This window comes from Pundamilia nyererei, unplaced genomic scaffold (genome assembly GCF_000239375.1).
Source record: "Pundamilia nyererei isolate P.nyererei 1_Seehausen unplaced genomic scaffold, PunNye1.0 scaffold00011, whole genome shotgun sequence".
In the NCBI taxonomy this organism is placed as follows: Eukaryota; Metazoa; Chordata; class Actinopteri; order Cichliformes; family Cichlidae; genus Pundamilia; species Pundamilia nyererei.
In genome coordinates, this window is record NW_005187412.1 from 3185653 (window position 1) to 3199085 (window position 13433).

Sequence of the window (13433 nt, forward strand, 5' to 3'; positions counted from 1 at the left end):
ATCTATCTATCTATCTATCTATCTATCTATCTATCTATCTATCTATCTATCTATCTATCTATCTATCTATCTATCTATCTATCTATCTATCTATCTATATATATATATAACATCTGTTCACAGTTCAGTAAATGTGATTGTCCAAAAAGCAGCAGGATCGTTTCCACCAAATGTGCTGATTTTATATCACAGTTAAAATTCGTAACCATTATTACCGGAAGCCCTTGTACCATTAAAAAATGTAAAAGTTAGTTATGAAATACATGGCAAGTACAAAAGCAATTTTTTTCAACTGGTTACAGATTTTTAAAAATGATGTATCAGTCAGCTGTAAATCCATGGAACATTAATTTGAGGTCTCTCTGTTGCACTGAAGGTTTACCGGGTTCTTTACTTTCTGGATAAGTTTTATGACCCCGCAGCCCATGAGACTCATTCAGACTCTTTCTTTACTGTAGGTAACACTGTGTGGGTGGAAGAGAGCTTCCACTTAGAATTCAATCAACAAACACAAATAAATAACCAACGGAAAGGTCTGTTTTTTCAATCTTTGTTCCTCTTCATTTCATTATGATTAATTGTTTAATACTAATTAAAATAAAGCTAAAAGTGTAGATTCAATAATTATCACCCTGTTATATTTCATAACAGATAAACATGTGGGTTTGTCACCTCTGAAATAATGCAGCTCAGCTTGTCAGTGGCAGAAAGCTGTCAAAATAATTAGCTTATGCAAATGGGAGCTTAGAACCTGAGGAAGCCACCTCTGCAGAAATAATAAACCTGTGTGTTTTGTATCTAGAGGCATAGCAGTAGCATGACATAGCAAATGATGGAGGGATGAGCGCTAACGCTGCTCATGCTGCTTACCACACGTTTGTATTGGCATAGCTAATTAAGCATAATTGAGTGCTTTCTACTATCCCTTCTCCAGAGGCCCATATCTACCCTCTGTTGTATTTATGCAAAGGTTATTTGGAGACAAAAACAATCCAATTACACGTAGAGTACTGGCTTTACAAAAAATGCAACAAGGACTTGGTCACAGGCCCTCAAAACATCTTGCTCTATAATAAAACCAACAGTCTTTGACTTTAACATGTGGTCAAATGCCAAGAAAATTTAGTCCTTTAAGAGCTGTCAACCAAAAAAAAAAAACTTTGAACATGAACTTAAGCTTTGAACCGCAGTTCACTCGAGCATCCTTGCAATGCCAAAGTATTTTAGTGCTATTTTACTTTTTTGCACACCCTAAGTTTAATCACAAACCATCAAAAAAGGAAAGACAAAGACATCAGAAATCACCATGCACCCCTGGACTCATTTAGTTCTAACTATGAAATACGATAAATTTCTAATACACGTTCACACATGCAAGATACAGACGCTGGCTAAGATTTAAACACACATTCAGTCATTAACAAAGCCATCATATTCCCCATCATGCCAAAACCATGTTAAGACCATATAAGAGGGCTCTGTGATCATTACGAGATGACACTGCCAATTACCAATACAGCATTTCCGTTTTGTCTGTAAGAGGCAATAGAGGGATTAACTTCAGGACTCTCTGCCTCTCCTCTTCCCTCTCATGAAGCAGGCTATGTTTACTGACTAATCTCTTTTCTTGCTTTAACCATAAATGTGATTACCACTACACAAGAGATAATAAAACCCCATATCTTAGCAGTACCAAAGAGCATGAATTAAAACCTAAGCTGTAGCCTTGAGGAATATCTAAACCAAATAAAATCCACAGCATAAGAACTATTTCATGTTGGGTGCATACAGCCCCCTGCTGGCAAACACTACTCACTATTTAGCCAAATCCAACACAACAAGCTCCATGATCATCTTCTGTTGAATATGAGCAACAGGTATGCAGACACTTTCCAAAGGTATGTTCTAGTGTCATTGTTCCAAAGTCAGTCCTTTACTTGCTCCGATTTACAGACATGAGGGAATCTCAAATGTGTGTTTCAGCAGATTACACATGATGCACTCACATATGAGTCTCACTGTTACTTTGATTCTTACTGTAACCTCCGCCAACTCTTTAAGGAGAGGAAAACCTGCCTTTAATTGCCAATGAAGTTAAGTGTTTGTGCATTAACCAAATATTTAAATTGGTTCATAAAATGTAAAACACACACACACACACACACACACACACATAGGCGATGAAACTACACGTTGAGATTTTTACATAAAGAGCAACATGACTAATGCTTTTACGCATGCGGCTCACTCCTGGTGTCTGTTTGATTGTGGATAAGAAATGAAAGGCAGCTCAATGTGATTCACCACTGAGCAAGTTGGAAATGGAGAGGACCACGCGACCTTCAAAGAGCAAATAAAAAAAAAAAGACAGAGAGGGAGAGGATATATAGATATAGACCGATTCAGTCGCAATGGCATCCACTGAACACTTTTCAAATACCGACGAATAAGTTCAGATGAAAGCTTGGACAAAGTCGACCTCATGGAATATATTAGGAGAAAAGGCTGATACTTTTCATGAAACCGCGGAGGACTCTACATGAATCCGCTATTAAAAGCGGGGTTGAAATGCAGCATGTTAGTGACGGGACATATTAAATGGTTAAAGGTCTGAGGGAGATCACAGAGATTATTGCAAAATTGTTTGATTTAAGGGGAAGAAACGAGACGTGACACGTGGTGAAGGGGGCCAAACGCCTCGTTGATTTGTCAGTTTCGCCTACCTGATATTTCCTGATGAGGTACATTGACGAGGCTGAATCCTTTAGCGTTATAAGCTTGTCTAACCTCGCTACAGCTCCGCGCTTTGCTTTCACCACCGGATGACAGGGACAGCACCGACAGAGTACATAAGGCGACTTGCAGTCTCCACATCGCATACATCAGTGAAATCCTTGATAATGTTTCACAGAGAAATAAGAGATCCGATAGAATAAGAGAAATCCCACAAAACAAAGCCTGATTGAACGATTTCTCCAGTCTGCGCGTTCAGATTTTCATTTTTTTTAAAAGAGAGAGAGGGAGAGAGACTCCTCACTTTAGATGCTGGTGCTTCCACCTCATTTTCCCCTCGAAAAGAAAAGAAATAGGTCGGTCCCAGTTTGAACAAAATCCTCGTGAAGAAGATACCTGGTGCTCAGTGTGCCAACAACTTCTCCAGCGCACGCACACACCGCTGCCCCGTGTTTATGTCAGTGTGAGGAAAGCGAAATGCAACGGAGACGCACGCAGAGCGCACAGGGCAGGGCAAAACATGGAGTGGAGTGGCTGCGACTTCAGCAGCTCACATCCAGGGGCGCGTACTGTCCTCTGCCATTTATGCATTCTCGGTAACGCACACTATCGCACATTAGAGTGGAGACACATGTTGGAGGCGCGGGGAGTGTGGGCGGAGTACAACGACACACTGGCCACACACTTGAGGTTATTTCCTTTTAATGTCATCAATCTGATGTTGGCGCACGAAATAGAAGAACCCTCTGTGACCATTCCGTGTCTTTTAATGAATCCAATCGATGGGAGTAATAAGAAGGAAGGCTAGAAAACTCATCGAAAAGATAAGGCACAATATGATCTTAGCAGCTATGAACATTTGTAACGCACCAAATCCTGTTTGGAGCACCTCAGAGGACTGCGCGTTAACTTACTGTAATTTCCTGGACACATAACCCCAACACGACCTTTGGTTAATGGTATACCAAGTATTCATGAAATGCAATGTTTCAGGCAACAAAACAAATACTAGTGGCACAAACAGCCACAACATTTATCAAATATATAATACAGCACATCACACATTTTATCTCTAACCTTTTTTTTCCTTAGTTTAAGATTATGCTTTAAGTCAGGACTGTTTGTCTGTCTTATATTCACGAAGATGATTTGACCCAATTTAAATGCACTACCCACAAATGGCAACATTGAGCTGACTTATCACACTATAGCATCAAAGTGATTTCCAACATCTTTTAACAATGAGGTAACTTTGTTAGACGAGGAGGGAAAAGTTTTACAGTTATAATGAAGAAAATCTGCGAGGAAAAGTATCTCGTTATATTGTGAAATATTTCCTCCTGAGAGTAAAAAACAAAAAAAAAGTAGAGTGAATCTCATAATATTCAGTATAAACACTCCCTCGGTGTGTTTTTGTGTTTCGGGAGCTGCTTGCTTGTTAAAATCAGCTTTAAAATACACCGCATAAGTGCAATTAGACATAACTCAGGGCTGTGAAATGTAAAGGAGAAAACCAGGAAAGCAGGGTTGCACTAGACCATAGAAAGCATAAAAATTTGAGAGAATGATCGTGTCTTAATTCGTTTGGGGCTAATGCAACATGAAATTATGCATTTACTAAGCAATGTAGATGGACTCATCATTTCAGACTGTGAATACTAAGGGATGCTCTCTGCGATGTTTGATTATCGCTTCAGGATGTACAGAAAGACCCATCTGCCCCAGTGAAAAGTCTACCTCATTTTTAATATTAGATTATTAGGATCTTTGCGCCCTGAAGCAACAGGGCAGCCCAGTATCTTTCAGTAACAGGCAGGCACATTTTTTCTTGCAAATACAAAATGCATGGTCTTAAAAATATTTCAGACTTCAGTTGTAGTAAAGACTGATCATTTAAAACTATTAGTCTGGTTTGAAGATAAATATTCAGTTGCGGATATATTTCTCAGCTCATTTGAAATCAGCTCCCTTTATCCACACCTTTGCTCAGAATCCGTTGCACGTCCCTTGAAGTTACATAACACAATAATCCTGAGTAATAAACATCCTGTAAATAATCAAGCTTTATTGAATTTTTGTTGATACTGGAATGAAGGTGTGTCAGATTAGCCTGCAGGCCAATGAAATTGCTGTGTACTCAGCTAATGCTGGTAATGATTAAATACTGAGCAGGTCAGATTTGGATGTTAGTCAGGCACTTTGATATTTTACAGAATAACACGATACTACATTAGCTACTGCAGAAATGATTAAATGTGCAAATTTGAAGGGAAAAACTGAACTAGGGTGAACTTTAACCTTAGACTGCAGAGGTCAGCCAAGCATTCACAGTAAAATAAGGAGCATCAATTTCTGCCTAAAAGTCTTTTAACTGAAGCAAATACAGAGTAAAATCTGTACAGTCGTACATGACTGAACATCCAGATGTTTTTAACAGCTGATGGACCTCCTCCTATAGGTCGGTGTATGTCATCATGCTCTTAATCTCTATGTGTTGGTCAAAATACCCAGCAGGCTCATTGGCAGATACAGGGGAATGGGACTAAATGAGAGCTAGCTTTTAGCTAATCTCTGTTACCTAAAATAGTAGATGATTACAGTATCTATAGCTGTAACATCCACAGGCATAACAGCCCTGTGAGAGCTGTTCTCTCTCTCTCTCTCTCTCTCTCTCTCTCTCTCTCTCTCTCTCTCTCTCTCTCTCTCTCTCTCTCTCTCGCCCACACACACACACACACACACTGCAAAAATAATATAGCATCATTCCAGCTTTTGATCAGCACTATGGACAGCAACTACACTACAAAAAAACACAAAAGAGTTCAGCGCCTTGGAAAAGTAACATAAAGACAGATGTAATGTCTACAGCATGAAACAAATGAGAGAGGCCCATTAACCACAGGTTACTGTACCACACACACACACACACACACACACACACACACACACACACACACACACACACTACAGTATGAGTGCATATTTTTAACATGTAAACGGTAGCAATGTTTCAGCCCTTTTATGAAAACAGAACTTTTTCTTTTGGGCCTGGAGTTCAGCAGAGTCACTGACAGCACTGCTCAGATCCAAAGTCCTGGTGGTATGCTCACCATGTTCTCTTCTCATCACTTTTTTGTTTTTATACTTTGGCTTGCTAAACATATTTTATAATGCCTCTGCACCAACAAACTGCTCCTTTAGACACTTGCCGAAAAACAAATTGTTGCATAGCTGATGTCAGCAGGTTCGCAGGCAAAAACAAGGTCAGGAAGTACAAGTAATATATTTCCCAGCATGCCCATCTGCCATCAAAACCTTTCAGAAAAAGGGTGCCTGCTTTAATCAATGGAGGGTAAAGGACTGAATAAATATTTGCAGAGCTAACATTTGTATAGCCTGTTCACTTTAACGTAATTATGTAAATATGTGCTTTCCGTGTAATGTTGAGGGGCCCATTGGCTAGTGCTGTCGAGTGGTCCTATCTGAGCTTTCAGATCATGGGACATTCCTCCTGTTACCCCATTAGACATAATGCCTGTGGTAACAGTGGCGTGCAATACTGCAAATTTAGGTATTATATTCTCATCTCCAACAAAAACAATTTATTGAACACACTTCAGTGGACTACACACTGTACTGAACCTAGATGATAGAAAGTATCAATCCTATCACGCTGGTACTGATCCGATAGCAAACCACTGTTGATAGCGATACCATCAATATTTGGATTGACCTCTAGTAACGGCCATGGAGATTCAAAGCAAGACAAAATATTGGATTCAAAACTCAAGTTGAGATAAAAAAAAAAAACTATTTCCTAAATCCACCAATTAGCTATCTGTCCATCCGTGAAACAGCACTCTCAGCATTTTGCAGAAAAGCTCACTCTCCAGATCAGAAGCCAAACTGAAAATGTGCTAAAGACGTTTCTTGTTGGTTTCGCTGTGGCTGTGAAATATGACTGGCTGATATAGACAGGAGACCCTTCATGCATTACAGGCATCACCAGTGTTTCTCCTCGCAAAGTGTTTACTCTGTGTATGCAAGCATGCACACACCATAACAAGCTAACAAGTGAGTGTGACAGCTGCAGAAAGGATGAAAGGGCGAAGAGCAACATACATGTTTGAACATGTACATTATTAAGCTGGATATTTTGCCACCAAATTCACATTCAGTTAAACTTTATTTTCACATGAAATCTGTAGATAGGCTGTGACCATCCCCTCCCCATGACCCTGAAATGAATAAGTTGGAGAGAATGGGTGGATAGATGGATGGATAAAATCTGTACATCGGCATGTATTACTCTGCTGCCTGCCAGATACACAAATAAAATGATCTCCCTGAGAAAATAACATTTCTTATTAAAAACGAGTCATTTCCTGCTCTGAATTGCTTTTAAAAGAGATGTGGGGCGCATCATCATACCTAACCACTAAAACAGTAAAGCAGTATAGCTGCAAAATGTTGAGTAAAAAGAAAGTAAAATCTGACGTCACCATTGAGGGAATTCTGTCACGTGTAAAAATGATTGCTGTTGGAAAATTACAAGGACACCAAAAAGAAAAGGTCTTCACTGACCTAAATGAGCCACAATATATTAGTTCTCTGTGTCAGCGCTGGACATTATCTTGACACCGCCGAATAAGACAGACTCGGCCATTTGTGAGATCTAAATGAAATGGAAAATGAAATTAATTTTCTTTCATTCTGTTCCTTTTATACAAGGCTTTTGTTTCATAAGTTTAAGAAGTAAATCAGTTTTTGTCTGCAGAATATTGTAAAAAGTGACTGTGACTGAAAAAGGAAACATCTGGTGACCATTCAGGAACTTCTCTCACAACTGTGAGTAAATGAATTTCTGTCTTAATTGCATTTCACTACACGCCACCCATTTGGGAAGTTCATGCTTTAAATAGTAGAAATCAGATAAATATAAACACCAATATGGACATGGTAGGCTGACATGTGGTTGTACTTCCAGTGAGCTGACTCTGGCATTACAAATATTCATCAGTGAGAATTTTATAAATTTGTTGCTGCTGACAACATTGGTCAATGGGTCGAAAGTCTAAGCTATTATAATATAATATGATATAACATAACTCATCAAAATTGTGTGATTTTATCAGCTTTTTGTTCAAACGATCAGCCCACCTTAGATCATGCTAAAGTGTTTTATCTTCAGCCTAAATTCAGTTATCGATTCTATTTAGCAAGAATTTGCCAGTTAGCCATAAACCAAGTCCTCCGTGTTCACCGTAGGTTTCCTCCGCACAGCACTCTAATGCCCCTACTCACGTAATAAGTCCTTGTTAATGATGCCTAAAGACGATGGCCAGAAGGTGATCCTGGTAGTGGATCGATAACTCACCACGAGGAGTCAGCCCATAGTTCATCGTGCACCACAGGGAAAACTGAGCTTTCCCTCTCCAGGCGTACTGTTTCATACTAGAGTGTTCATTTCAGAAATTTGATTTCCCCTTTTCACGAGATATGAAAGGTTTTTTATTTTTTATTTCTTTATGTGTAAATCCATCAATCCTGACTTAAACAGTTGCACTGACTGACATACTTAAAGGCAGATAAACCAATCAATCAGAATCAATAGACAGAGAATCTACCCATAAGCCAGCTAGAAGAAAAACGGACTGACACGATCATTTATACTGTGTGTGTTATATATGCCTCACTGATGGATCTCCAAGCATCCCACAGTAAAAAGAAATATTCGAATCATCCCTAAAGGTCAAAGATTAAATGGGGCAAACCCCACTTGTTCATTTTCCTCTCCAAACTCGAACTACCAGTTAGAAATATTGATTAAAACCACAATCACTGCATCCCAGTTTGCTGCATCTCTGCTTAGAATTTGCTTTTTATCTTTTAAACAGTGTGGCATGCAATGTCATAGCTGAGATACACAGTAAGCAGATGAAGAATAAGGTCATTTTGTTCACATTAGCACAGCAAGCAAGGACATGAATAATTGATCGCATATTTATAATTCATGAATGTTTAAGACAAATATGTGCAATCACCGTATATAGGTTAAACTTTTTGAGATGGATGGCCACAGCTTTTTGATGGCTGCACTGTGAATAAAAATGCCAAAATATTACATTTATTTATTTATTTTTAATTTTCATTAAAAATACAATAGCTGTCATTCTTCGAAGAGTCATAACACGTCTATAACACTTAAGAATGTGCTGTACTAAAAAGATTCTGTATCTTCTTCTTCCTGTTCAGAATGCCCAGAATATCTGCACATGGAGGAATTATTGAGTAATCAAAAGTGAAATTATCATATAACAGATCCTTTCCAGCCGTGTCCTCAGCTGAACCAAGTCAGGAGAATCCTGCTTGTTTAGCCCCTATCAAAAGACACCAATTAAACCATAGTTTAAGGAAACAACACAAGCTTAGCGTTACAACTTTCACATATAAAGTATTGTTATATCATCCTGTGTTTGGAGTTTCCTCCTGTGTTGGTGAAATCTGGTCCTAAATCACTCACACTTTCAGAATATTACGCTTGTATGTACGAATCCCTTCAACAATACAAGTTTGTTTCACATTAGAGTCCTTAAAGGCTTATCTTCTTCATTCATACTTGATTCATAACTAGGTAAAATGAATTGTATGAGACATATGTAAGTCTCATGAGGCATACAATACATACAAAATAGCAATTCCATTATATGCTGCACCCTTCAGTGCAAAGCAAATCAGACTTGAGAATATAATGTGATCAGATAAAATCGAATATATTCCAAGCAGTCTGCACTCTCTAATGATTTTGGATGTGAAGACACAATCAATAAACTGCATGGTTTCTCAAATGTTAAATCACAGTAGGCCTTGTCCTTAATCATTTTCACTCAACATGGGAAAGGTCATGTCAGAATAGCATCAATCTGTTGCTGACATGCATTAAGTGGACGAAACAGGCAGACTTGATCAATTTTCTTTTTTGTGATTAGGCCTTGGTTGAGACTGCCAGCCGATTATGTAAGAAACAACAGAAATGTAAATCCTCTCAAAACCATGTATAATATGATACTGGTTAATACAGTTTAAATCATTTAATGTATTTAGTTAGCCTCTCTTAGCCTGGGACAGGCTCCACAGCGACCCTCAATGACCCTCTACAAGAAAAAGCAGTATAGCTGATGGATCAAATAAATCAGATGTGCCAACATGACATGCAGTGATGCAAATGCAAAAGTGTTTTCCTTAATTCTTAACACAACACTTCATTTTCTCTGATATGCATTTAAACCTTGATAATTTATTCAAATGATTGCAGCACGAGCCATTTCTATGTATCATGCATAATTCAAAATAGTTTCAGGTGGTTGTTTTCACGGAGTAAAAACTGTTTTGAGTAAATGATTAATGATGTCCTAAGGCTTGGTAATTAGGGATCTGAAACTTTTTGTAAATACGGTCTGACGACTTATGGAGTGTTGGAAGAAAGATAATTATTCTTGAGCTAAAGTTTTGTTTTGCAGAATGTTTGATATTTCACAAGACTTGTTGATTACAAGTAGAGAAAATCGTACTTTTCGGTGTATAACATGCATATTTAATGATGTGATTTGAAGCTACCAAGAACTTTAATCACATAAGAAAGGAGGCACTCCAGAAATTTCACACAACAAGATTGTGCTTTGAAAATGTGGTGATTGTTTGAAGACCATCAGCGTTTATGAAGCGGAGAGGCTTTGCTGTTATCCATTTTTTCTACAGAACATTTAAACTTCCATGTTTCAGCATCTTTTGCCTGGCAACCCCTCACAGTCTGGAAACAATCAGCCCAGCAGTGCGCACTGGAGGGCTGAACCACAAATAAAAATGCTTTTAGCTTACTAAAAACATTATAATTCTCTATAACAAATGCTTATTTTAGCAAACTACTATATTTTCTCATGCACTTGCATGCAATTGTACACAAATTTTAGCCTTTTGGTGACAAATCCCACCACAAAAGCATTTAGTCTTTTTTTCTAGGTGGAATTTACAAGGATGTGTCTTTACAAAGGCACAAAAAGGCAATAAAGAGCTAGGAATTGTTTCTCCCCTCTGTAAGGACAAGAGGCCTGTGCCAGTTGGTGATCGGATCAGGTTTCAGAAAACTAAGGTGAGGCATTAAAATATGTTTACCCACAAAAGGGGTTTTTGCTCTTGAAAAGGTTACAAACCACAAGGCCAAGTGTCTGAAACAGTAAAACCACTTAAGTACAGGCATGGGAAAAAGAAAGTTCTCTGTGGACTCTTTGCTGTCTTGTAAAATACTGAGGCAGACTGTGATTCCACAGAACCACCTTTAGCAGCAATAACTTGAAGCAATTGTTTTCTGTGTGACTTTATAAGTTTCTCACATCATTGTAGAGGAATTTTGGCCCACTCCTCTTTACAAAGTTGCTCAAGTTCATTGAGTTTTGCAGGTGTTCATTTATGCACAGCTCTCTTAAGGTACTGCCACAGCATTTCAATCAAGTTGAAGTCTGGACTTTGTCTGGATCATTGCAGGAACTTAATTCTTTTCTTTTGCAGTCATTCTGTTGTAAATTGGCTGCTGTGTTTGGGATCATTGTCCCGTTGCGTGACTTAGTTTCAGCCAAGCTTTAGCTGTTGGACAAATGCCCTCACCTTTGACTCTAGAATACTTTGGTATATAGAGCAAGCCCAGATATCCTGGGTTGGGTTTTTCTCCAAATGTGTGTCAAAAATCTTGAGGTTTGTTCGGATGTCATGTTCTTTTCAGAGAGAGAGAGAGAGACTGCTTTCAGTGGCAACCCTTTCAAACAAGCCATACCCGTTCAGTCTTTTTTAACTGTACTGTCATGAACTTTAACATTTAACATGTTAACTGAGGCCTTAAATAGAGTCTGAGATGCAGCTCTTCTGAGCACAGTCTTAAACACCAGAATGCTCGGGACCATCCAACTGCCAAAACTCCTGCTTTTATCGAGGTGCTCACACTTGCTGATGATCGGTTAATCAAGCACACTTGATTATCAGCACCTCGTTGTTATTTATCTTCTTAATTCCTCTGAAAGCAATAAGGGTACTTAGTTTATCTTAAGATGACATAGATGTTCAATCAGTTGTGTTTGTTTCAGTTTACTGCGAAATGTAACGGATACATTTAAAAATGCAATATTTTGGAAAGTCAGATTTTAAATGTATTTTTGCACAAAAAATGCATCTGCATTCATTTTGTCGTTATAGAAGCACTTTATTGGAAAAAGTAGATCTGCAAGTGTTTGTTTTTTTTTACTGTGTATCACATATGTTTTAAGTTATGTATGTACCAGTAACCTACACACATAAATATATTCATTTGTTCCTGTCAACTTGTCAAACAGATAGATGAATCCATGCTCAAAAAGCAGGTTTTATGGACTCGGCTATGGTATATCCTTATGCAGCTTAAATGTACATAGGTGTGACAGAGCTTAACTGCAGTGCATTCATCATCAATGATTTTCTGTCTGCACATTTATTTATGTGTTTTAATAATGGATAAAGGAAAGTATGTCAGGATGAGATATGGTTCTAGGTACCAAATATTTAAGCTGCAGCATGTACTTTGGGCTTTATAGAGAGCCCGAGCTGAAGCTGAATAAACCTCTGTCCTAAGTTTGTAAAAGAGGATGCACAGCCTCCTGCGAGGCTCATTTGATATTTATCACTTCAACCCATCAGTTGATGAATAGGATGACTCCCCTCATTAATGACACGCCTGGGGGTGACACTGATCAAAGATACAATCTCAGAATGAAGTGATAACTTGAGAACTATATATCCATGATAATAAATGACTCAGGTGTGAAAGTATCTTTTGGGATACCCTGCGTACCCAGGATTGAAGGTGCCTGAGGGTGGTGTAACTTCTCTTTGAGTAAGCAACACGTTGGGAAAAAGCTGAGTCTTTTGGATTCTCTTTTTGTATCTTCAAACAGAGCTCTAGTGCGAGTTTCCAAAGGCGTGAGGCAACCTCTGGTAATGTCTTACTCGTGGAAGTGTGTCCTTTAATACATCTCCCAATAAAGTTGGTCTGTCTAAGTTTGTAAGACAGACAGATTCACTTGATGCTTTGGCCCCAGGTATTTTTTTTTTCCTCCAAGAAAATTACAGTTACTCCTGAATAAATGTCCTGGAAATGCTTGACTGAAGCAAACTCTGATCTTTATATACAGTAATTCAGCTTTCTGTCGCACTTTAATGTTTACCTGTACTAAACACCAGAAACAGATTTTTCTATCTGTTCTGGGTGCCAGTTGTCATGTCATTTTTAGTTAATATGTGCTGGTATGTAAAACATTGTTGGATTCCTGTGACAGAAGCTGAAGTCATCTGAAAAAGCAATTACGCCCTGTGGAATCTGTTGTGCAAAAAGAGGACTTCATGGAATGTTTCTCTGGTGTCAATGTGGGCTGATAAGTTTGTTTTTAGTGAGTATGTTGACAACTGTCAGACAGACTGCCAAAAAATATCATGTGAACATTCTTTCAATTCTTTGCTTTATAACCTGCAGCTCCCCTTTAGCGCTATGAGCCCTATATTGCAATAAAGCAGAATCTTCAAAGGCTGAAAATATAAGCCAACAAATAGTGCCAAAATCTACTCTTCCAGGTATGGCTACTTGAGGTTTGGCACTGAAAGCTAATTAATCCCCAGTGCCT

At 38.5% G+C, this 13433-nt stretch overlaps 1 protein-coding gene across 2 annotated transcripts in view; it reads right to left on the reverse strand.

Moving 5' to 3' along the window:
• The window catches only part of gpc6a (glypican 6a), a 141330-nt gene extending 138120 nt beyond the window's left edge, over positions 1-3210 (reverse strand). For both annotated transcript variants that reach the window (XM_005724213.1, XM_005724212.1), the window contains exon 1: positions 2724-3210. In XM_005724213.1, the coding sequence (XP_005724270.1) occupies positions 2724-2883 (160 nt within the window). In that variant the 5' untranslated portion in view covers positions 2884-3210. The remainder of the gene's footprint in view (positions 1-2723) is intronic.
• Between the last annotated feature and the right edge of the window lie 10223 nt (positions 3211-13433).